Genomic DNA, 26984 nt, shown 5'->3' on the forward strand with positions numbered 1-26984 from the left:
GAATGAATGCATCAACTCAGATCCACCCAATTTGCCCCCAACTTAGCTCTATAGGTCAGTGTCCCACTAGAAATAACTGAACTAAAATAGGAGCAGTCCTAATTTCAAAATGTGTTTTGCTCTACTGTATTACAGCCACTACTAATTTACTATTCTAAAATAAATGTGGTACTAAGCCTGTCTTTTCAAAGTTCTGAATTTCTAGATTCATTGTTTATTTTTGCAAAAATTTAAAATGTTAACTAAATTTTTAATGCTTAGGTTGTGTCTACCTAATTCTGAAACAACTAGTCAAGTTGGTCAAGTTGGTTGATTCAGCTAAAGAAATCAGTTTGGGTGACAATGAAACGCAGTCTTATTTCATAAAGAGCAAGGAATAAAACCTAAGGAGGAAGTGGTACTCACGAAGAATATAAAAAAGTTCAGGTATACTCATGACAGACTTTAAAGGGTAATTAGGGAATCTAAGCTATAAGAGCAATATTAATATTTGAGGTTGATGGTTGATATCAAGAAGTCCAAGTAGAAATTTTCCCTTGGTGCCACCATACACAAAAAATCCTAGCATAAGATGGTATTTCCTAAGGTATTTTAAAAAAAATTTTTTAGGTTAAACTTATCTGGCAGAAATAGGCACAAGGAAAAAAGTCGCTATTTGACTAAATGCTCTATCTCCCACCCAGCAGTGTACCCATGGCCTCAGCTGACTGAAGTTACCATTTATCTCAGCCTGGTTTCAACCCAAGAATTAGAGTGAAAACATTTAAGCTATTCCACATGACATTCAATTTGGGAAGTTGAGTATTTACTTGAATTTTTATCAGGAAGCCGTTCTATCTTCCACACCACAGCCCGATAGGCACTCTCATATTTTGCTGACCCCACAGTGACCTGTATGACAGGTTCAGACTCAGGTTCATGTAAACTTCCCAGACATGCCCGGCGGTTCATTTTGGCTTTCAGGGACTTCTGCCTCTGGAGGTTCATGGTCCAGAGGGCCTTGATCCACTGAGATGGGACAGGAAAGTGTATCATTATGTTGTCACAGGACCACAAGGAACTGGTGTGGGATGGTCTCTGGGCCAATGGGGCCATGTTGACAAAGGCCTGAAGTTCCACATATGCCCCCTGGACAACCACTAAAGACTTCAGGGAAAAGGGAAGATCTTGCCCATTATACAAAGTCTTGAAACGCATTAGCTCGAACCGGCAGGCATCCAAAGGTACAAACTTAATGATTCTTGATTGCTCAAATTCTTGTGCCTTCACACACTTATGAAAATGATAGTCAAGAATATCAATCCCTTTCCTTTCTGGGTCTTTTTCAAAATAGCATTCATTTTGCTTCTGCAGCTCAAGGTCATTCAAGGTTAAAAAGCATTCGGTATTCCCATTCACAAAACAGAGGCAATAGATTTGAGTTATCACAGTGCTTTCGACCAATTTTCCTTCTTTAGTGATTTTACCCCAAAAATTGTCCACAATTTCCAGGGACATTTCTTGTTCCTCATAGTTCTTTTTTGATTTTGAAACCGATGGCAGCTTTGTCAGCTCCTCCTCCACAGTAGTCAGAAAGTCAAGGAAGTCGTGGTACTCTGGGGACCCCAACTTCAGCATCTGTTCTATGTCTGGTTCATGAACTACTTCTGTTTTAGAATGGTATTTCCTTTTTTCTGTGTAAGACACATGTTCAATCTTCACAGTATGAATTTTTCCTGCCACACTAAAGTTCTCAACTTTGGGTTCAGAAAGCCTGCAATGTGAATCAAGCTGTAACTCTTTGAATGGTTTTTCTAGCCCCTTTTCATAATACATTTGCAAAATTGCACCAGGCAAGACTTTTAGAAAAATTGGTCCCCACTGGCGGGAAGACATCATGTTCTTCTTCTCAGGAATTCTCAGCATGAAAGACCATCCAGTTTTTGGCTGACTCCTGAATAGCATGTGGGGAACAAAGGAAGAGACAGTGTCTTCAGCATATGGACATTGCATAGATAAATTTCCAAATGAGTCTTCGTTCTCAGCTGATTGAAGATGTTCAAGCTTTTCACAGATATAATTGAGTGAACATTGATTTAAGCTTTTTTGATCAATAGGCATCTCTTTATCTCTTGATGGCAATGTCTTTCTGCTTCCTGGAAGGTCAAAGGTGAACTGGGAAACAATGCCTTCATCTTTCCAAAATGGACTTGAAAAAGCACAGTCCTCCTGAAAATATGGAAACTTGGGAGCATCACTCTGGAACCCTAGGCTTTCAGCTTGGTGAGGGCTAATTTCATCTGGATGTGCACATGAGTGGTCTTTGGGTAAGGAAGCATGGGATAAACAGGTTGGTTTAGTTGGCAGTAAGGAAGAATCTCCTCCTGGTGTTGTGAGTGGACTGTTTGAAGATGATTCTGGAATAGGATAAAGCACATGAGTCCCTGCTTTGGGGATCCCAGGAATACCTGGGAAGTCTTTGGTGGGTGTAGAAAGAGGAGAATTACTTGGAGGACCTGGACTGAAGTAACAGTCTATAATGGGAGAGGAGAGAGGGGTACTGCTGGTGGAGGAAGATCCACTTTGAAGTTCCTTCGGCCCAGAAAGATTCAGCTTAAGTCCATTTGGCCTACAGATGCCTTGATTCTCCAGAGGGAAATTTTTTGACTTTTGAGAAGATTGAAAAGTGAGGTCATCATCAAATGTGACCCAGTTGCTTGGGTTTGTGGAGCACATCTTTGGGATCAGATTGTGATCTTGTCAATGAACTTGATGCGTTCTGTCTATAAAAGGGAAAGAGAAAACAAGAATATAAAATGAAGGGAACAAATTCAAGTTACTTTAGTTCTGAGAAATACGTAGATTTAAAAGCATCCAGATTTACAGGTTAACTGAGTTCCAAGAAATGCTTAAAAACTGTAACACTTTTGGTGGTTGAATGGATTTAAAAAAAAGATCTAACTATATGCTGTTTACATAAGACTTATTTTATATTTAAAGACATACATAGGCTGAAAATGAGGGGATGAAAAAGATATTCTGTGCAAACAGAAACCAAAAGAGAGCAGGATGTCCATACTAATATCAGACAAATACACTATAAGTCAAACACTGTCATAAGAGACAAAGAAGGACATTATATAGTGATAAAAAAGATCAAGTCATGAGGAAGATATGATATATAAACCCAACATCAGAGCACCCAAATATATATAGCAAATATTTAAAAACTAAAGGGAGAAATAGACAGCAATACAATAATAGTAGGAGATTTCAATATCCACTTTTACAATGCATATAACATCCAGACAGAAGATCAGTGAGAAAACAAAGGACTTATAGATCAAATGTACCTACCAGACACATAAAGAACATTCCACACAACAGCAGAATATACATTCTTAAGCACACAGAGAACATTTCTCCAGGATAGATCACATTTTAAGGCACAAAACAAGTCTTAACAAATTTAATAAGATTGCAATTATACTAAGTATCTTTTCCAACCACAAAAGAATGAAACTGTAAATCAATAGCAAAAGGAAAACTGGAAAATTCACAACTATGTAGAAATTAAACAATACACTTTTGAACAACCAATGGGTCAAAGAAGAAATTGGAAAGGAAACTGGAAAGTATCTTGAGGCAACAAAAATGAAAATAGAGCATAACAAAACTTATGGAATATAGCAAAGGCAGTAGTATGTCAAAGAGGGAGAATTAATAAACACCTACAGTAAATAAGAATGAACTCATAACTTAACTTTGCAGCTCAAAGAATTAGAAAAAGAAGACATACTAAGCCCAAAGTTAGCAGAAGAAAATAAAAAGATTTGAGCGGAAATAACTGAAATAGAGAATAAAAACAGAAAAAAAAACATAGAAACTAAGAGTTGGTTTTTTGAAAAGATCAACAAAACTGACAAAATTTTAGCTAGTCTGAGAAAATACTCAAAATCAGAAATGAAAGAAGAGACATTACAACTAATGTCACAGAAATAGATGATTATTTTGGACCACTCTAAGCAATTTCATGTCAACAAACTGGATAACCTAGAAGAAATGGATAAATTCATAGAAATATATATCTAACAAAATTGAAATATAAATAAATAGAAATCTGAACAGACCTATAATTAGCAAGAAGATTGAATTGGTAGTCAACATCCCTCACACCCCAAAAAATCACTGTGCCAGATGGCATCACTGGAGAATTCTACCAAACATTTGAAGGAGAATGAACATCAATCATTCTCAAACTCTTCCTAAAAACTGGAGAAGAGGAAATACTTCCATACTCATTTTATGAGGCCAGGATTATTCTGATACCAAACTCAAAGATAAACAAAAGAGGAAACAGCAGTCTAATGTCCTTTACAAACATAAATGCCAAAATCCTCAACAACATACAAGCAAAACAAATTCAACAGTAGACTAAAAGGATCACACACCATTCAAGTGGAATTTACCCTTGGGATACACAGTTCAGCATATGAAAATCAGTCAATGTGACATACCATATTAACAGAAAAATGGATAAATATCACATAATTACCACAATAGATGCGGAAAAAGCATTTGACAAAATTCAGCACCATTTCATGATAAGAAACCACTCAATGAGCTAGAAATGGAAAGAAATTACCTCCCCATAATAAAAGGCCATTTATGGAAAGCTCAGAGCTAACATGATACTCAGTGGTGAAAAACTGAAATTTTTTCCGCTAAGATCAGGAATAAGGCAAGGATGTCCACTCTTGACACTTGTATTCAATATAGTACCAGAAATCCTAATCAGAACAATTAGATGAGTAAATAAATACATAAATAAAAGTCATCCAAATCACAAAGGAAGAAGACACATGTCTGTTTGGAGATGGTGTGAGTTTATGTACAAACCCTAAATATTCCATACAAAAAAACTGTTAGAACTAATGAACAAATTCAGCAAAGTTACAGTTTACAAAAGCAACATACAAAAATCAGTATAATTTCTATAAACAATTAACAATCCAAATATGAAATTTAAAAAACAACCCCATTTATCGTAACAACAAAAAAGAATACTTAGACATAAACTTAACAAAGAGGCAAAAGACTTGCACACTGAAAACTACAAAGTGTTATTGTCAAAATAAATTAAAGAGGGCAAAAGTAAATGGAAAGACATCCCACATTCATAAATTGGAATACTTAACATTGTTAAGATGTCCATACTACCCTAATAAATCTACAGGTTCAATGCAATCCCCATTAAAATCACAATGATATTTTTTGCAGAATTAGAAAAACAATCCTAAAACTCACATGGAATTTCAAAGAGCTTTGAATAGCCAAAACAATCTTGGAAAAGAAGAACAAAGCTGGGGCCTCACACTTTCTGCCTTTAAAACATAATACAAAACTATGGAAATCAAAGCAGTTTGGTAACGGCATAAAGAGAGACATAGAGAGCAGAAATAAACCCACACATATATGGTCAAATGATCTTCAAACAAGGGTGCCAAAATTGCACAATGGAGAAAGGATAGTCTCTTCAACAAATGATAGTGGGAAAACTGGATATCCACATGCAAAATAATGACATTTTACATCATACACAAAAATCATCTTATGTCATACACAAAAATCAACTAAAAATGGATTAAAGACTTAAACTTAAGACCTCAAACTACAAAACTCCTAGAAGAAAGCACAAGGGGGAAAACTTCATGAAACTGATTTTGGCAATGCTATCTTAAATATGACACTAAAAACGTAGGCAACAAAAGCAAAATCAGACAAGTGAAACTGTATCTAAAGAAATTCTGTATCGCATAATGGACTAAAGATGGTGGAATAGGAAGGCAAGGCAAAAACCTCCTCCCAAAAACACATAAAAGAAGAAAATACAGTAAATACAACTAAACCTGAGAATGACCTGAAGACTGCAGAACAGACCACCTACATCTGAGGAAGAAGAGAGACAGCACAGAAAAGTGGCAAAGCTAAGATCAGGCAAGACCCCAGCCCTCCCCCGACCCCAACCTAAAGGCATGGGAAAGAAGAAGAGAGCAGAGACAAAGTAGGAGCCCAGGAGTGCTGCACACACGGCCCTAAAGATCTGCTCTGGGATCACAGGCCCACATTATACTGGGTTCTGGTGAGTAGCAGGGCTGGACACCAGGGACAGGCAGAACATTCTGGGAGGCTAAGACTCTAGCCAGTCTGGAGGGCAGTCATGCTCCACCAGTCCTGAGACCCAAAGCAGAGGCAGCAGTTTGAAAAATTTGCCAACAGTGGAAGGGATACCAGAGGGGCAAGGGTTGGACAGAACTCTCTCCTCAGGAGAAAGGGCAGGTAGACCATACCTTTCCAGCCCTCCCTCAGCCCAACAGATCAGGAACTCTTAGGAATCCCAGATGCTCCATCCCCCTTACTGGCAATGCAGCCCCAAGGCTCCTCCTTGCATGCGCTGCTGACAGACAACCCACTTGGCCCAGTGGCATCAGACTTTGCTACCTGGCAGGCAGGGAGAGACTCCCCCAGCTTGCTTGGCTCCATTTCAGCCAAACCAGAGAAGTGCCTATAGGAGCCAATCCCAAAAGCTCCTTCCTCCCTGCGGGTGTCCAAATCCAGTGTGCACATCTGGCCAGAGCACAAAAGTCTTCCCAACCCATTAAGCCTGACGACCCGCCATTGCTGCACGCCAGGCAGAAGGCGACCCTGCCCACAGCAAGCTCAACAGCAACTCCTGAGCTGATCACAGAGGCACAGTGAAGCAAACTGCCTACCCAGACTTAGACCACGACAGAAGCCCATGGCACACCAAGAGCTAGGGCACCTGCAAAATAGAACCAGGCACTAGAGAGTAAAGAATCTTGAGCCTCTGGGCACTATAGGATGCCTCCTTCATAAAGCTATTACTCCATAGGCTAGGAAGCACAGCAGAGCCAACTAATTCAAAGGAAGAAACACAGAAACCCTGGCAAAATGAGTAGGCAGAAGAATATGATACAAACAAAACTACAAGACAGAACCCAAGAAAGAGGGCTAAATAAAACAGAGATCACCAATATTCTTTGAGGGTGTCTCTCACATTTATTGATCAAATGGCTATTAACAACAATAAAATTCTGTATAGAGGACTCAACGCACAGTCATTAATCAACCCCAAGCCTATTTCTCAACAGTCTCCAATCTTCTGAAGCATAACGAACAAGTTCTTACATGGTGAACAAGTTCTTACATAGTGAATAAGTTCTTACATGGTGAACAGTGCAAGGGCAGTCATATCACAGAAACTTTTGGTTTTGATCATGCATCATGAACTATAAACAATCAAGTCATATATGATTATTCATTTGATTTTTATACTTGATTTATATATGAATCCCACATTTCTCCCTTATTATTATTATTTTTTAAATAAAATACTGAAGTGGTAGGTAGATGCAAGATAAAGGTAGAAAACATAATTTAGTGCTGTAAGAGGGCAAATGTAGATGTTCAGGTCTGTGCCTATAGACTAAGTATTAATCTAAGCTAGACAAGGGCAACAAAACATCCACAGATGCAGATTTCTCTCAAAACAGAGGGGGTGAGGTTCTAAGCCTCCCCTCTGTTGATCCCCAATTTCTCTCCTGATGGCCCCCCTGCGACTGTACCTGTCTTAGGTTGTTCCTCCCTTGAGGAATCTTACCCGTCTCTGACTAACCAGTCACCTTCCAGGGCCATACAGGGAAATATAAAGTTGGTAAGTAAAAGAGAAGCAATATTCTTTGAAAAGGTTAGCTTTTTAATTCTTTGCAGATTTATGCCCTGTGGCTTCTATGCCCAGCATTTGTCTTGAGGTATCTTTACCACTTGGAAGAATTTTGATGCTTGGTAATTTTCGGTATGAGGCACGAATTCTACTAAAGGGTTGTAATTAGGAAGGAAGAAGAAAAGCTATAGAGGTAGCAGATGGAAGAAAACATGGGAAGATTGATTATTTCCTTGACATATCTTCTTGTAGAGTAACATAAGCATGTATAGGTTTTAAAATACTAATTAAATTGCACACACACATTAACATAATAGGAATACAGCTACATAACAAAAGCAGACCTACAATTACCAGCCATATCCAGTGAAACCAAGAAAACTAGTTAGGTACCCTAGGCATTTGTGAAAACTTATCAATGATAAGATGGATATTGTCCAACTGAATTTGAATAGTTTGAGAAAAATCAGACAAACTAAAACAACACATTCCTGGGAACTGTTCATATCCCATATGTTCTTTTAACAGTAGATAGTCTATAGTCACATGATTTTGGAGCACTGCAACTTGCACTTCTCCTAATTCTTGGTTGAGTTCCGACAGTATAGATCTAGTCAAATTTGTTGTTTTACTGTATGCACAGGCTTAGATATTTCCTTCTTCATTCCAATGGCAAGTACAAGAACCAGTGGGATGAATGCAGCTACAACAGCAGCAGTGCCAGGATGTTTGTTGAAGTTTTTTGATGTTCATCTTCTGGAATGACTCTTCCAGAGGATGTTGATGTTGGAAGTTCTTCTTCATATAGTATCTTAATTCGTTTTCTGTGTAGCCAAATTAGGCTTTGATCCTCTGTATAAACACAAACAAACCCTTTGCCCACACTTTGATATGACCTTTATACCACTGTGAAGAACCTATTGGAGATCACCACACAGGAACTGCTTTTTTTTTTTTAAGAGAAAGGAATATTATCAGAAAAATGTACTTCCATAGCTGATCATAATTTAAAAGAACAAAATTAAGGACATATAAAACATGCATTAATCATTGATTTGCAGTTAGTTTTATACTATCAGGGAGTAAACCCCCTTTTCTTTCTCTTTTTTTTTTTGTTATCATTAATCTACAATTACATGAAGAATATTATGTTTACTAGGCTCTCCCCTATACCAAGTCCCCCCCACAAACCCCATTACAGTCACTGTCCATCAGCATAGCAAAATGTTGTAGAATCACTACTTGTCTTCTCTCTGGTGCACAGCCCTCCCCGTTCTCCCACCCCCCCACATTATGCATGCTAATCATAATACCCCTTTCTTCTTTCCCCTCCTTATCCCTCCCTACCCACCCATCCTCCCCAATCCCTTTCCCTTTGGTACCTGTTAGTCCATTCTTGGGTTCTGTGATTCTGCTGCTGCTTTGTTCCTTCAGTTTTTCCTTTGTTCTTATACTCCACAGATGAGTGAAATCATTTGGTATTTCTCTTTCTCTGCTTGGCTTATTTCACTGAGCATAATACCCTCTAGCTCCATCAATGTTGTTGCAAATGGTAGGATTTGTTTTCTTCTTATGGCTGAACAATATTCCATTGTGTATATGTACCACATCTTCATTATCCATTCATCTACTGATGGACACTTAGATTGCTTCCAATTCTTGGCTATTGTAAATAGTGCTGCGATAAACATAGGGGTGCATCTGTCTTTTTCAAACTGGAGTGCTGCATTCTTAGGGTAAATTCCTAGGAGTGGAATTCCTGAGTTAAATGGTAAGTCTATTTTGAGCATTTTGAGGAACCTCCATACTGCTTTCCACAATGCTTGAACTAATTTACATTCCCACCAGCAGTGGAGGAGGGATCCCCTTTCTCCACAACCTCCCCAACATTTGTTGTTGTTTGTCTTTTGGATGGTAGCCATCCTTACTGGTGTAAGGTGATATGTCATTGTGATTTTAACTTGCATTTCTCTGATAATTAGCGATGTGGAGCATCTTTTCATGTGTCTGTTGGCCATCTGAATTTCTTTTTTGGAGAACTGTCTGTTCAGTTCCTCTGCCCATTTTTTAATTGGATTATTTGTTTTTTGTTTGTTGAAGTGGGTGAGCTCTTTATATATTTTGGATGTCAAGCCTTTATCAGATCTGTCATTTACAAATATATTCTCCCATACTGCAGGGTACCTTTTTGTTCTATTGATGGTGTCTTTTGCTGTACAGAAGCTTTTCAGCTTAATATAGTCCCACTTGTTCATTTTTGCTTTTGTTTTCCTTGCCCGGGGAGATATGTTCAAGAAGAGGTCACTCATGTTTATGTCTAAGAGATTTCTGCCTATGATTTTTTCTAAGAGTTTTATGGTTTCATGACTTACATTCAAGTCTTTGATCCACTTTGAATTTACTTTTGTGTATGGGGTTAGACAGTGATCCAGTTTCATTCTCTTACATATAGCTGTCCAGTTTTGCCAGCACCATCTGTTGAAGAGACTGTCATTTCACCATTGTATGTCCATGACTCCTTTATCAAATATTAATTGACCATATATGTTTGGGTTAATGTATGGAGTCTCTAATCTGCTCCACTGGTCTGTGGCTCTGTTCTTGTGCCAGTACCAAATTGTCTTGATTACTATGGCTTTGAAATAGAGCTTGAAGTTGGGGAGTGAGATTCCCCCCCCACACTTTATTCTTCCTTCTCAGGATTGCTTTGGATATTCGGGGTCTTTGGTGTTTGCATATGAGTTTTTGAACTATTTGTTCCAGTTCGTTGAAGAATGTTGCTAGTAATTTGATAGGGATTGAATCAAATCTGTATATTGCTTTGGGCAGGATGGCCATTTTGGCGATATTAATTCTTCCTAGCCAAGAGCATGGGATGAGTTTCCATTTGTTAGTGTCCGCTTTCATTTCTTTTAGGAGTGTCTTGTAGTTTTTAGGGTATAGGTCTTTCACTTCTTTGGTTAGGTTTATTCCTAGGTATTTTATTCTTTTTGATGCTATTGTGAATGGAGTTGTTTTCCTGATTTCTCTTTCTATTGATTCATTGTTAGTGTATAGGAAAGCTACAGATTTCTGTGTATAAATTTTGTATCCTGCAACTTTGCTGTATTCCGATATCAGTTCTAGTAGTTTTGGAGTAGAGTCTTTAGGGTTTTTTATGTACAATATCATGTCATCTGCAAATAGTAACAGTTTAACTTCTTCTTTACCAATCTGGATTCCTTGTATTTCTTTGTTTTGTCTGATTGCCATGGCTAGGACCTCCAGTACTATGTTAAATAACAGTGGGGAGAGTGGGCATCCCTGTCTTGATCCCGATCTCAGAGGAAAAGCTTTCAGCTTCTCGCTGTTCAGTATGATGTTGGCTGTTGGTTTATCATATATGGCCTTTATTATGTTGAGGTACTTGACCTCTATACCCATTTTGCTGAGAGTTTTTATCATGAATGGATGTTGGATTTTGTCAAATGCTTTTTCAGCATCTATGGAGATGATCATGTGGTTTTTGTCCTTCTTACTGTTGATGTAGTGGATGATGTTGATGGATTTTCTAATGTTGTACCATCTTTGCATCCCTGGGATGAATCCCACTTGGTCATGGTGTATGATCCTTTTGAAATATTTTTTAACTCGGTTTGCTAATATTTTATTGAGTATTTTTGCATCTACATTCATCAGGGATATTGGTCTGGACTTTTCTTTTTTGGTGGGGTCTTTGCCTGGTTTTGGTATTAGGGTGATGTTGGCTTCATAGAATGAGTTTGGGAGTATTCCCTCCTCTTCTATTTTTTGGAAAAATTTAAGGACAATAGGTATTATGTCTTCTCTGTACGTCTGATAAAATTCCGAGGTAAATCCGTCTGGCCTGGGGGTTTTGTTCTTGGGTAGTTTTTTGATTACTGTTTCAATTTCTTTGCTTGCTATTGGTTTGTTTAACTTTCGTGTTTCTTCCTTCGTCAGTCTTGGAAGGTTGTGTTTTTCTAGGAAGTTGTCCATTTCTTCTAGGTTTTCCAGCTTGTTAGCATATAGGTCTTCATAATAGTCTTTAATAATTCTTTGTATTTCTGTGGAGTCTGTCATGATTTTTCCATTCTCATTTCTGATTCTGTTGATGTGTGTTGATTCTCTTTTTCTCTTAATAAGTTTGGCTAGAGGCTTATCTATTTTGTTTATTTTCTCAAAGAACCAGCTCTTGGTTTCATTGATTTTTGCTATTGTTTTATTCTTCTCAATTTTGTTTATTTCTTCTCTGATCTTTATTATGTCCCTCCTTCTGCTGACTTTAGGCCTCATTTGTTCTTCTTTTTCCAGTTTCGATAATTGTGATGTTAGAGTATTCATTTGGGATTGTTCTTCCTTCTTTAAGTGTGCCTGGATCTCTATATACTTTCCCCTTAAGACTGCTTTCACTGCGTCCCAAAGATGTTGGGGCTTTGGGTTGTTGTTGTCATTTGTTTCCATATATTCCTTGATCTCTATTTTAATTTGTTCATTGATCCATTGATTATTTAGGAGCATGTTGTTAAGCCTCCATGTGTTTGTAAGCCTTTCTGTTTTCTTTGTAGAATTTATTTCTAGTTTTATACCTTTGTGGTATGAAAAGTTGGTTGGTAGAATTTCAATCTTTTGGAATTTACTGAGGCTCTTTCTGTGAGCTAGTATGTGGTCTATTCTGGAGAATGTTCCATGTGCACTTGAGAAGAATGTATATCCTGTTGCTTTTGGATGTAGAGTTCTATAGATGTCTATTAGGTCCATCTGTTCTAGTGTGTTGTTCAGTGCTTCCGTGCCCTTACTTATTTTCTGCCCAGTGGATCTATCCTTTGGGGTGAGTGGCATGTTGTAGTCTCCTAAAATGAATGCATTGCATTCTATTTCCCCCTTTAGTTCTGTTAGTATTTGTTTCACATATACTGTTGCTCCTGTGTTGGGTGCATATATACTTAGAATGGTTATATCCTCTTGTTGGACTGAGACCTTTATCATTATGTAATGTCCTTCTTTATCTCTTGTTACTTTCTTTGTTTTGAAGTCTATTTTGTCTGATATTAGTACTGCAACCCCTGGTTTCTTCTCTCTGTTGTTTGCCTGAAATATGTTTTTCCATCCCTTGACTTTTAGTCTGTGCATGTCTTTGGGTTTGAGGTGAGTTTCTTGTAAGCAGCATATAGATGGGTCTTGTTTTTCTTTCCATTCTGTTACTCTGTGTCTTTTGATTGGTGCATTCAGTCCATTTACATTTAGGGTGACTATTGAAAGATATGTACTTATTGCCATTGCAGGCTTTAGATTCGCGGTTACCAAAGGTTCAAGGTTAGCTTCTTTAGTATCTTATTGCCTAACTTAGCTACTTATTGAGCTGTTATATATACTGTCTGGAGATTCTTTTCTTCTCTCCCTTCTTATTCCTCCTCCTCCATTCTTTATATGTTGGTTGTTTTATTCTGTGCTCTTTCGTGTTTCCTTTAACTGCTTTAAGTGGGTAGTTGATTTTATTTTTTGCATTTAGTTAGTATTTGGTTGGTCTGCTTTCTTTGCTGTGATTTTATTTTCTCTGGTGACATCTGTTTAGTCTTAGGAGTTCTCCCATCTAGAACAGTCCTTCTAAAATACCCTGTAGAGGTGGTTTGTGGGAAGCAAATTCCCTCAACTTTTGCTTGTCTGGGAATTGTTTAATCCCTCCTTCATATTTAAATGATAATTGCGCTGGATACAGTATCCTTGGTTCAAGGCCCTTCTGTTTCATTGCATTAAATATATCATGCCATTCTCTTCTGGCCTGTCAGGTTTCTGTTGAGAAGTCTGATGATAGCCTGATGGGTTTTCCTTTATAGGTGACCTTTTTCTGTCTAGTTGCTTTCAAAACTCTTTCCTTGTCCTTGATCTTTGCCATTTTAATTATTATGTGTCTTGGTGTTATCCTCCTTGGGTCCTTTCTGTTGGGAGTTCTGTGTATTTCCATGGTCTGTTCGATTATTTCCTCCCCCAGTTTGGGGAAGTTTTCAGCAATTATTTCTTCAAAGACAATTTCTATCCCTTTTTCGCTGTCTTCTTCTTCTGGTACCCCTATAGTACGGATATTGTTCCTTTTGGATTGGTCACACAGTTCTCTTAATATTGTTTCATTCCTGGAGATCCTTTTATCTCTCTCTGTGTCAGCTCCTATGCGTTCCTGTTCTCTGGTTTCTATTCCATCAATGGCCTCTTGCATCTTATCCATTCTGCTTATAAATCCTTCCAGAGTTTGTTTCACTTCTGTAATCTTCTTCCTGGCATCTGTAATCTTCCTCTGGACCTCATCCCTTAGCTCTTGTATATTTCTCTGCATCTCCGTCAGCATGTTTATCATTTTTATTTTGAATTCTTTTCCAGGAAGACTGGTTAGGTCTGTCTCCTTCTCTGGTGTTGTCTCTGTTATCTTTGTCTGCCTGTAATTTTGCCTTTTCATGGTGATAGAGATAGTTTGCAGAGCTGGCACGAGTGATGGCTAGAAGAACTTCCCTTCTTATTGGTTTGTGGCCTTCCTCTCCTGGGAGAACAGCAACCTCTAGTGGCTTGTGCTGGGCAGCTGCAGGCAGAGAGGGCTTCTGATTCTTGCCCGGCTGATATGTAGTTTATCTCCGCTGATCCAGTGGGCATGGCCTGCCTCAGGCTGCTGCTCGGATATGGTGGAGCTGCATTGGAGGGGGAAAGGCTGGGGGGCTATTTATCTCCATGAGGAGTCTCCGTGCTCCCTGCTGCCCTGGGGGTTAGAGTGGCCAGAGTTCCCCAGATTCCCTGCTGCTGGACTAAGTGTACCAGGACGCTTCCGTCCAGTTTTGGGGTCCAGGTCCCTTTTAGACTTCCAAAAAGCACTCGCTTTTTTTTGTCCTGGGTGTGCCATCTGCAGGGACCTGCTCACAGGTCTTACTGTCCTGTTTCCCTAGTTTCCAGCACCCCACGCATGCACTGTGTCTGCGCTCTGGTGCAGATGGCTAGGGTTGGCTATGTAGCAGTCCTGGGCTCCCTCTCCCTCCCCGCTCCGACTCCTCTCCTCCCACCTGGAGCTGGGGTGTGGGGCACTCGGGTCCTGCCAGGCCGGGGCTTGTATCTTACCCCCTTCGCAAGGCGCTGGGTTCTTGCAGGTGTGGATGTGGTCTGGCTGTTGTCCTGTGTCTTCTGGTCTCTCTTTTAGGAATAGTTTTGTTTGTTGTATTTTCAAAAATACATGTGGTTTTGAGAGGAGATTTCCGCTGCTCTACTCACGCCACCACCATCTTGGCTCTGCCCCCTGAGATCACCAATATTCTTGATAAAGATCTCAAAATAAAAGTCATAAACATGCTCACTGATTTATAGAGAAAAATATTCAAGATCTCTGGGAGGACTTCAACAAAGATAAAGAAAATCTGAAAAAGAGCCACTCAGAGCTGAAGAATACAGTATCTGAAATAAAATATACAATGGAAGGATTTAAGAGTAGACTGGGACATGTAAAGGAGATGGTAAATCAAATGGAAATTAGAGAACAAGAAAACAAAGAAGCAGAGGAACAGAGAGAAAAAAGGAACTCTACAAATGAAAGAATGATGAGAGAGATATGTGACCAATCCAAATTAAACAAAATTTGCATAATAGAGCTACCAAAAGGAGAAGAGAAAGACAAAAGGATAGAAAGTCTCTTTAAGGAAACAACTGTTGAAAACTTGTCCAATCTGGGGAAGGTAGTAAACACTCAGGTCATGGGAGGGAGGAGATCCTGTAACAAAAGGATTCCCAGGAAGACAACACCAAGACACATAATTAAATGACAAAGATCAAGGATACGGAGACTGTTGAAAGCTGCCAGAAAAAGAAAAAAGATTACTTATAAAGGAAATCCCATCAGACCATAAGCAGACTTCTCAACAGAAACTCTTCAGGCCAGAAAGGAATGACATGGTATATTTAATATACTGAAATAGAAGTCCTTACAACCAAGAATCCTCTACCCAGTGAGACTCTCATTTAAATTTGAAGCAGCAATTAAATAATTTCCAGATAAACAAAAGTTGAGGAATTCACCACCACTAAGCCAGTCTTACACTATATGTTAAAGAATTGCTGTAGATGGAAATGACCCTAAGGCTAAAAAGCTTTCACCAGTGAAAATAAACCACAGTAATGGTAGTTGACTAACTGATAACCAAGCAAGTATGAAGTTAAAACAAAACAAAAAAAGCAAAATCAACTATATACAAAATCAGTCAAGGGATACACAAAAAGTACAGATTATGACATCTAACAAGAAAAATGTGGAGGAAGAAGAAGAAGAAGGAAAAATAAAGTACCTTTAGATTGTGTTTGGAAATAGAGTAATCAGAAATTTAAAATAGACCATTATATGGTAAAGAAGCTATCCCTGAACCTTTGGTAACCACAAAACTAAAGCCTACAATATATACACACACAAAATAAATAAATAAATTTAAAAAGGAGAGAAATCCAATTACGTGGATTCTTGTATTTGAAGATGACATATTATACATAGAAAACACTAAAGAATCCACCAAAATAAAACTAGAATAATTGAATTCAGCAAATTTGCAAGATGCAAAATTAATACACAGAAATCTGTTACATTCCTATATACTAACAACAAACTGGAAGAAAGAGAAATCAGGAAAACAATTCCATTCACAAGTGCATCAAAAAGAATAAAATACCTAGGAATAAAGCTAACCAATGAGGTGAAAGACCGATACTCTGAAAACAAGTCCCTCATGAGAGAAATTAAGAAAGACACCAGTAAATGGAAATCTATTGCACGCTCTTGGATAGGAAGAATTAATATTGTCAAATGGCCATCCTGGCCAAAGCAGTTTACAGATTCAATGCAATCCCTATCAGAATAACAATAGCATTCTTCAATGAACTAGAACAAATAGTTCTAAAATTCATATGGAACCACAAAAGACCCTGCATAGCCAAAGCAATCCTGAGAAGAATAAAGCTGGGGGATTACACTCCTTGACTTCAAGCTCTACGACAAGCCACAGTAATCAAAACAACTGGGTACTGGCACAAGAACAGACCCATAGATCAATGGAACAGAATAGAGAGCCCAGATATATGGACAATTAATATATGATAAGGGAGCCACAGACATACAGTGGGGAAAAGACAGCCTCTTCAACAACTGGTGTTGGCAAAACTGGACAGCTACATGGAAGAGAATGAAACTGGGTTATTGTTTAACTCCATATACAAAAGTAAACTTGAAATGGATCAAAGACCTGAACATAAGTCATGAAACCGTAAAACTCTTAGAAGGAAACAGGCAAAAATCTCTTGAATACAAACATGAGCAATTTTTTCTTGGACACATCTCCTTGGGCAAGGGAAACAAAAGAAAAATGAACAAATGGAACTACATCAAACTAAAAGCTTCTGTATAGCAAAGGATACCAGTAGCAGAACAAAAGCACATCCTACAGTATGGGAGAATATGTTTGTAAATGACTCATCTGATAAGGAGTTAACATCCAAAATATATAGAGAACTCACATGTCTCAACACCCAACCTGTTTAGAAAATGGGCAGAGGATCTGAACAGATTCTTCTCCAAAGAAGAAATACAAATGGCCAACAGGCACATGAAAAGATGCTCCACATCACTAACCATTAGAGAAATGCAAATTAAAACCACAATGAGGTATCAACTCACACCAGGTAGAATGGCCACTATTCAAAAGACAAGGAACAACAAATGCTGGTGAAGATGCAGAGAAATAGGAATCCTCCTACACTGTTGGTGGAAATGCAAATTGGTACAACTGTGTGGAAAGCAATATGGAGGTTCCTCAAGAAACTAAAAATAGAAATACCATTTGACCCAGTAATCCACTCCTAGGAATTTACCCAAAGAAAACAAGATCCCTGATTCAAAAATATATATGCACCCCTATGTTTATCGATGCATTATTTTCAACAGCCAAGATATGGAAGCCACTCACTAGATGAATGGATAAAGAAGACCTGGAACACATACACAATGGAATATTATTCAGCCATAAGAAGAAAACAAATCCTGCCATTTGCAACAACATGGATGGAGCTAGAGGGTATTATGCTCAGTGAAATAAGCCAGGCAGGGAAAGACAAATACCATATGATTCACTTATTTGTGGAATATTTAAAAAAAAAAAACTGTCAAACAAAACAGCATTATACTCATAGATACTGAGAAGTGACTAGTGGTTATCAAGGGGGACGGATAAGGTGGGGGGAAGGGGATAAAAGGACACAGTAATTCACAATCACAATATAAGTTGATCACGGGGACTGCTGAACCACTGTGATGTACATTTGAAACCAATATAAGTTTATGTATTAATGATACTTTAATTAAAAAATTATAATAAATTTTAAATAACTTCCATACAGCAAAGGAACCAATCAACAGAGTGAAAAGGCAACCTATGGAATGGAAGAAAATATTTGCAAACTATACATCTGATAAGGGGTTTAATACCCAAAATATATAAGGATCTCCTACAACTCAATAGCAAAAAAACAAACAACCCAATTTAAAAATAGACAACAGACTTGAATAGACAATTCTCAAAAAAACCATATAAATGGTTTATGAAAAGATGTTCAATATCACCAATAGGGAAATGAAAATCAAAACCACAGTACCACTTTATACCTATTAGGATAGCCATTACCAAAACAAAACAAAGAAAGAAAATCACACAAAAACAAGCGTTATCAAGGATATTGAGAAACTGAAGCCCTTTTGCACTGTTGGTGAGAATATAAAATGAAAAACAAAATAAAGCATTCTCAAGATTTTTAAATGGAACTACCATATTCCAGTAATGCCACTTCTTGGTAATTATCAAAAGAATTGAAAACAAAATCTCAAAGAGATATTTGCACTTCCATGTTCACTGAAGCATTATTCACAACAGTCAAGAGGTTGAAACAATCTAAATGTCCACAGATAGATGAATGGATAAAGAAAATGCAGTATATACATACAATGGAATATTATTCAGCCTTAAAAAGAAGGAAATTCTGAGACATACTACAACATGGATTAAGCTTAAGGACATTATGCTAAGTAAAATAGACCAGTCTACAAAGACACATACTGCTTAATTCCACTTATATGAAGTATTTAAAGTAGTCAAATTCATAGAAGCAGAAAGTAGAATGGTGGTTACCAGGGCTGGGGGCAGAGGGACCAGGACTGCTGCTGTTCAATGGGTACAGAGTTTCAGTCATGGAAGGTGAACAGTTCTGTACAACAATGTGAATATAGTTAACAATACTACATTGTACACTTAAAATGTTAGTTTTTACACAATTAAAAATTTAACACTTCTGTATCAATTCAAGTCTCTATTTGAACCATTACTATCTAGTCAGACCTTGTTAGTTCTATAGAAAATAACAAGACAGAAGATAAAAACTCATTTATAATGAACTTATAATCCACTGACAGCCCCCAAATATATGAGGTTTACAGTTTAGAAGCATTTTCAAATTCATGATACAATATATCAAAACAATGGGAGGTGCATATCATTATTCCCATTTTATAGCTGAGATTAATTGGGGTTAGAGTCATTGCCTAAAGTCACTTAACTGGTAAGAGGCAGAACTAGGATTTTTAATGTAATAGCTTTATTGAGATATAATTAACATAGATAAAATTTACCCTTTAAAAAAAATGATAATTCAGTGGTGTTTAGTATATTCACAGAGTTGTGCAACCATCACCACTAATTCCAGAACATTCTTATCACCCCAAAAATAAACCTGTACCTACTAGCAGTCACTCCTCATTTTCCCCTTCCCCCAGACCCTGGCAACCACTAATCTACTTTCTTTTTCTATGATATGCCTGGTCTGGACATTTCACATAAATAGAATCCACAACATAAGGCTTTTTATGTCTGGCTTCTTTTCTTCAGCATATTGTTTTCAAAATTCATCCATGTTGTAGTACATATTTGTACTTGATTCCTTTTTGTGGCTGAATAATATTTCATTGTGAAAATATCCCAAGTTTTGTTTATCCATTCAACAGCTGAATTTGGTTTGTTTCTATTTTTTTACATGAATAATACTGCTACAAACCACTATGTATAAGTTACTTTTTAAATCAAGGTATTGATATACAATCTTATGAAGGTTTCACATGAGCAACACTGAGGTTTCAACATTCACCCATATTAAGTCTCCCCCATCCCATTGCAGTCACTGTCTTATCAGCATAGCTTAAGATGTTATAGAGTCATTACTTGTCTTCTCCGTGCTATACTGCCTTCCCGGTGACTTATATTGTGAGTGCTAATTATAATGCCCCTTAATCCCCTTCTCCCTCCTTCCCCCCACAGAACCCCTTCCCTTTGGTAACTGCTAGTTCCTTCTTGGAGTCTGTGAGTCTGCTGCAGTTTTGTTACTTAAATTTTGCTTTTGAGTGAAATCATTTGGTACTTGTCTTTCTCCACCTGGCTTATTTCACTGAGCCTAATACCCTCTAGCTCCATCCATGTTGTTGCAAATGGCAGGATTTGTTTTCTTCTTATGGCTGAATAATATTCCATTGTGTATGTGTTCCAGGTCTTCCTTATCCATTCACCTAGTGAATGGCTTCCATATCTTGGCTGTTGAAAATAATGCATCGATAAACATAGGGGTGCATATATATTTTTGAATCAGGGATCTTGTTTTCTTTGGGTAAATTCCTAGGAGTGGATTACTGGGTCAAATGGTATTTCTATTTTTAGTTTCTTGAGGAACCTCCATATTGCTTTCCACACAGTTGTACCAATTTGCATTTCCACCAACAGTGTAGGAGGATTCCTATTTCTCTGCATCTTCACCAGCATTTGTTGTTCCTTGTCTTTTGAATAGTGGCCATTCTACCTGGTGTGAGTTGATACCTCATTGTGGTTTTAATTTGCATTTCTCTAATGGTTAGTGATGTGGAGCATCTTTTCATGTGCCTGTTGGCCATTTGTATTTCTTCTTTGGAGAAGAATCTGTTCAGATCCTCTGCCCATTTTCTAACCAGGTTGGGTGTTGAGACATGTGAGTTCTCTATATATTTTGGATGTTAACTCCTTATCAGATGAGTCATTTACAAATATATTCTCCCATACTGTAGGATGTGTTTTCGTTCTGCTACTGGTGTCCTTTGCTATACAGAAGCTTTTTAGTTTGATGTAGTCCCATTTGCTCATTTTTCTTTTGTTTCCCTTGCCCAAGGAGATGTGTCCAAGAAAAAATTGCTCATGTTTGTATTTAAGAGATTTTTTCCTGTTTTCTCCTAAAAGTTTTACGGTTTCATGACTTATGTTCAGGTCTTTGATCCATTTCGAGTTTACTTTTGTGTATGGAGTTAAACAATAACCCAGTTTCATTCTCTTCCATGTAGCTGTCCAGTTTTGCCAACATCAGTTGTTAAAGAGGCTGTCTTTTCCCCACTGTATGTCCATGGCTCCTTTATCATATATTAAATTGTCCATATATGTGTGAGTTTATATCTGGGCTCTCTATTCTGTTCCATTGATCTATTGGTCTGTTCTTGTGCCCGTACCAAATTGTTTTGATTACTGTGGCTTTGTAGTAGAGCTCAAAATCAAAGAGTGTAATCCCCCAGCTTTATTCTTCCTTCTCAGGATTGCTTTGGCTATGCAGGGTCTTTTGTGGTTCCATATGAATTTTAGAACTATTTGTTCTAGTTCATTGAAGAATGACATTGGTATTCTCATAGGGATTGCATTGAATCTGTAAATTGCTTTGGTCAGGATGGCCATTTTAACAATATTAACTATTCCTATCCATGAGCACAGGATAGATTTCCATTTATTGGTGTCTTCTTTAACTTCTATCTTGAGTATCTTGTAGTTTTCAGGGCATTGTGTACAAGTTTTTATATGACCGTTTCTCTCAGGTATATACTTAGGCTTGAAAAGAATCAGAATTTGAACACAGGCCACTTCATCCCAATCCAGTACAACATAAATTACTGAAATCATTCTAGTGACATGAGAGGCAACAAGCTGTATGAGACAGAGCACTAACCTGGGGGTTAGGTACCCTGAATGCTGGGCATTGCTCTGCTAATCACTAGCTGTGTGCAGAGCCTCTCTGGACATTCAGCAGTTAGAATTATCTCCAAGGTCCTTTCCAACCCTGAAATAATTCTGTGTTGGTTGACATCCACAATAGAAATTGTGTTGCTACTGGGATTTTTGACCCAACTTCCAAACTGACAGGAAGTAGAACTCCATGACAGCTCCTGATGTGAAAACTCAAAACCTGCTTGAAGAAGGCCCACAAGAAAGACATCTATTTGTTCCTCCAGCCAGCCTTTCCACCTCCCCTTGCACATATGAAGGCTCACCCAGTGTAATCATTCCACCTTGGAAAAGAGCCACCACAGAGAGGGCCTAGGACTCCAACCAGGGACTGGGAATCTTCACTGCTTTCACTTGCTAAATCCACACATTCCTGAGAGCACAAAACACACACTGGAGTAGCAGCCCAGGCCAGCTGGCTCTCTCTGGTGGGCATTTCACCATCACTGCCCTTGGGCTGGAGTTGCCATAATGCACTTGGCCTTCCGAGCAGGAAGAACAGTGTTTTGGTGTGACAGCACCAGTAGGCTCACAGGCAGGAAGTCAGCAAGATTTCTTGACCCATCCCATCCCACTCTCTTCAGAAGGAATCCAGCCAAAATAATTCTTCATATAGGGTGAGAGATCATGTAAATATTTACTTTAATTGGGCTTATTAAAAAGAAGGAAGAAGAGAAGACCAAGAGAAGAAATAATTCCGCTTCAGACTGAATCCCATTCTGATCCGTACCAAACATTTTGCCTTACCCATTTTCCCCTGGTAGCTTCCAAATCTGGAACAGTGATATTCAGTCTGATAGTTTTTATTATTTTAAAAAAAGTTATTTCCATAAACCAGATAAAGAAACCAATCCCATTACTTTTTAAGCAGTCCTTGAACTTTAAAAAACAGACCTTGCAAAAAATCTACCGTGAACACAAAATCTATGCAAAGTACACCCTTTACCCTGCGCAGGACTCTTCCTCAGAGCACTCAGCAAATGTAATATGAATTTAATTCAGCCAAACAGACTTCTGTACCACGCCAAACAGAAGCCCAAACCTTGGTCCCTGTTTAAAAGATAGGACCCAGATGCTGCTCTGGAGTAGGTGGCTAAGATTCCAGCTGCACGGAGTCAAGGCAGGTTTCCACTGTGCTCTTTCTCTTCCCCCATACCCCTCATGCTGCCCTTCCCTATCGATCCATTTTACACTCTACCACTTCCCTTGGCCCTCCCTTCCGTATGACCTCATCTTCCCATTCTATCAGTTTTCCAAAGTCAACAACTGGAAACAATTCCATCCAGCACATTCCTCCTCCTTCCTTCCCTCCTAAGCCATCCCCACCTTCAGCAGGGAAACGCCATATGCTGTCTAGAGTGTTGGTCTGTCCATGGCCCACTGGGTCTTGGGGAGGGATGAGAAAGCCCAGAGGCAAGAAGTCTAGAATGTGTCTTTCTGTATTTACTTGCAACTTGACCCCATCTACCTCAAGACGCTGGAGTCCAAAAGTATCTGGAGCCTACAAGTGTCTGACCCAAATATACGGCTCAATATACTTTTGATTGAATAATTTTATATGGCCTTTTCAGTTTTCCATAAAGGGAATCTCTATACTACCATTCCCGGTTCAAAGACGCACTGAATTTTGAGTTAGGCAGAAATTGAAGGTATTCTCTTCTTAACCACACCAGCAAACATTTATCAAGTACTTACTATGTGCTCATGGTGTTCTAAGGACTATATACGCATGGCTTCACTTAATCTTCACAACCCCATGAGGTAATAACATCATTATCTTGTAGAAAAAAATAAGGTTCAGAGAGGTTAAGCTATTTGCCTAAAGACACCCAGCCAATAAGAGGCAGACCTGGAGTATGGCGAGGTGGGCTTCATCCTAAAGTCCATGCTTGATACCTTCCTCCCCTCCAGAGGCCTGGGGAGGTCCGATGACCTGCTGGTGTCAGCATCTTCACTGCCATTTCGGAGCACTTTTTGCTGCTCTACCCCTCACTGAGAAGGCCCCAGGTTAGGAGCCACCAATTCCTGGAACAAGGAACCCATTAGACTGGAAGGTTCTCACTTGAAAACAGCCTCTTTCTCCGCGAAGTCCACCACACGTGTCTGCCCCCGGGACATCAGGCTGTGGGAAAGGCAAACTGTGACACTCTTCCCCATGATTGAGCTCAGTATCAATTTGGGTCAATTCTGAAAATGGCTGTCCTATTCCCTGCCCTATTTCCTGTCCCTTCTCGATCACATCAACTGGCCATCCCACCCTTAGTGATGAACAATTTGTCAGACTTGCTGGCCAACAAACACATTTAGGAATGGCCCTCTCTCCCAGTGGTCATCCTGGTATCCCAATTCCCCAAACTTGTGCAGGTCCCTGCATTGCTCTGCCTTCCATACCATTCCCTGCCCCCATCTATTCTCAAGGGTCTATGTCTGCTATTCTGTGCAGTTTTCCTTTGCTTTTCTTCAGAAACCACTTCAATAAAGTATAAATATGAAGTTCTACCTTTTCCTGCAGATTGTCAAAATTAGACTAGATGTGTTTGGCTTTGCAATCAGCAGTCCAGGTCGCTTACGGCTGAAGACTTTGTCCCCACACCGGTTGTGTTATCTGTGGAGAGCAATACCCTCTAGGACGGTTCCCCCAGGGTCTGGCTCCTCTGTATCTGCCAGAAGCTGGGGCAGGATTGATGCTGAAGAGGCACTGAGCAGAGCTCAGGGGAGACTTACCAACACCTAGCCATAGCTTCCTGGTATCAGCCTTACCCGACCTGCATTGGTGGGCTGACTCCTACTCAAGCCTCATGAGCACATCCGGACCCTCAGCAATGCCCTCGCCTTTGCAGAGGGCTGAATTTAGTCCTTTATGCCTGTGCCTCTTTTCTCTATAACAATGCTGTATAATCTAGAGAAAGAATGTTTTCATGTCTGTATCTGAGTGGTTTCATTGGCTGGCCCCCAAATAAGGAATTCTTTGACTCTCCCAAGTGTTCCACTCCTCAGCTACGACTTGAAACTAGACTGGGTTGCATTTAGAAAGCCTCCTGCAGTTTTGCGTGGTTGGAAGTTACTCTCCTTGTTATTCTGGGATGTATATCCCCAAAACAAAGCCAAAGTGAGGGACAGTTCATTATGCAAGGGTCATCCATGAAGCATTGTCTTAAAGATTTGCTATGAAGTATTTAAAATATCATTCCTATAGAATTTTTCCCTTTAAAGGGGAAAAGAAAAGTTTGAAACAGGAAGGAATCCTAAGACACCACAAACCCCAAATAAAGGGAAAACGCTTGCAGAACACCCCTTCACATTAGGTCACAGGAGAGGTGCCCGCTGCATGGACTGCATATTTTATTAGCACAGATGTTGTGCAGCCCATAATGTGTAATCACAAACATGTGTGGTATTTAGTTCAGCTATTTAGACCAGAAATACCATTTGTAAAATATTAAGCTGCTGCAAAACCTATCCATGCCTTCAAATATTATCTGCTGCTTTCAGCTCAGCTCCTTGACCTCACTCCTTTCCTGTGGCATTTAACCTCCACTTTCCACCATGAATTTGGGTCCCAGCTATTTTTCTAATCTTATTTTAATAATCTGCTCATTTCCTAAAATTAGAGAGTAGTCTGTGCAATCCAAACTGGCTAGTCCCAGGAGATGGTCTTTACATGAACAAAGAAGAGATTTGGGGCAGGCATTCTGTTTCTGTTTTTATTATTCTTATCATGACACTTTTATGGAGTATCCACACCATGTTCACATCACTGTTGCAGATGCTATGGAAATGTGTTTAGCAGAAGTCTCTGAGCCTCAGTTTTTTCATCTATAAAATGGTGATAACATTTGCCTCAGATGTAAATTTCCTTAAAATACATACCATATATATATATATACATATATAGTAGTTTTTCTTTTTCTTTCTTTCCCTCCATTCTGCTTCTCTTCTCTCCCCATTCTGGCCCTCTTTACTCTAGTCAGGAAGAAATTAGAGCCCAGATTCTGGAGCTTGCTTTATTATCAGGCCAACTTGTTGCAAATCCTTTTCTAGAATGGTGTCCCCATTCTGCCTAGCACATGACCATGCCCCAACTCTGGCCCCCAGATGTGAGCTGCCCCTATCAAGAGCCCTGGTGCCTGAGCCCCTGCTCCTTTGCGGGCAGCATCTCCCAGTGTGGAGACAAATTAACAGGCATGGGAAAAAAGATCCAGGGTCAAATGGGTCTCAGAGATCCTGGTTAAACAAGGGTGTATAGGCCTCTTCAAGACAATCCTTCCCGGAGTCTGTGGGATGCTAATGTCTCACGCTTGAGGAGGAAACAACAGGCAGTTTTCCTCAGACACCCACATGGAACACTCTGAAACATGCTATTCTAAGATGAAGTGCCTGGTACTAGGGAACACACAGTCCACCTTTAGCCTGGATACCTTCGCCTTTTGATTCTGTCACCAGCTTCTTTGCTATGACCAGGAGGACCGGCTCCAGGCCCATCACAACCTCTTTGGTTTAGCAGAGGCTCAGCTTCACTCCCAGGACCAGCAGCGGCCACAGGTGCCTTCCCTGGGACACCAGCAGCAGTCCTCACAGGCGCCTCCCAGACAGGGGCCCAAAGAGCTTTTGGGTAGGCCATGGCTGGAATGAACTCTTGCCTCTGACCTCAGCAAGCACGGGAGGGCTTCAGTGCTCGGGGCATCCTCTGAGCACAGAGAACAACCTCCGGAAGCTCCCAGTAGCACTAAAGCCACCCGCCCCAGTCTCACCTCTCCTGGCCAAGCCAGGGAACCCATCAGCAGGCTCAGACCCACCCACAGGGCTATGGGTGCTGCAGGATGCCCAGTGTACATTCTGCCTGGGGCCACGAAGCCACAGCCTGTCTCTCCCCAACCCCACTCCTTCCCAGCATCTGGTCATCTACCCTTCTCGGGCCTCTGGGACACTCCTCAGTCCCCCACTGCAGAGCGTCAGGGAGGGAACCGTGTGGGGCTGTCGGGTAAGGTCAGCCTATCATCCACAATTTAAGTGAGTGGTGGTGAACTCTTGGGCTGTTCTTTTGGGGAAAAGTGAGTAGTCAGCATACTCTACAGCTGAATCTTTCCTTAAATAGAGTCTTCCTTGCGCTAGACATAGTGCTGGGACTCATGGTCTTAACCAGC

The 26984-nt window shown here is 39.5% G+C and overlaps 1 protein-coding gene across 3 annotated transcripts in view; it reads right to left on the reverse strand.

Annotated features, from left to right (window-relative positions):
• The window catches only part of STON1 (stonin 1), a 59479-nt gene that overhangs the window by 13242 nt on the left and 19253 nt on the right, over positions 1 to 26984 (reverse strand). For all 3 annotated transcript variants that reach the window (XR_012121442.1, XM_073213416.1, XM_073213409.1), the window contains exon 2: positions 810 to 2762. Coding sequence is in view for 2 of the 3 variants with exons in the window: in XM_073213416.1 (XP_073069517.1) it covers positions 810 to 2715 (1906 nt within the window). In the remaining variant the exon portion in view is untranslated. The remainder of the gene's footprint in view (positions 1 to 809; positions 2763 to 26984) is intronic.

This window comes from Manis javanica, chromosome 1 (assembly GCF_040802235.1).
Source record: "Manis javanica isolate MJ-LG chromosome 1, MJ_LKY, whole genome shotgun sequence".
NCBI lineage: Eukaryota > Metazoa > Chordata > Mammalia > Pholidota > Manidae > Manis > Manis javanica.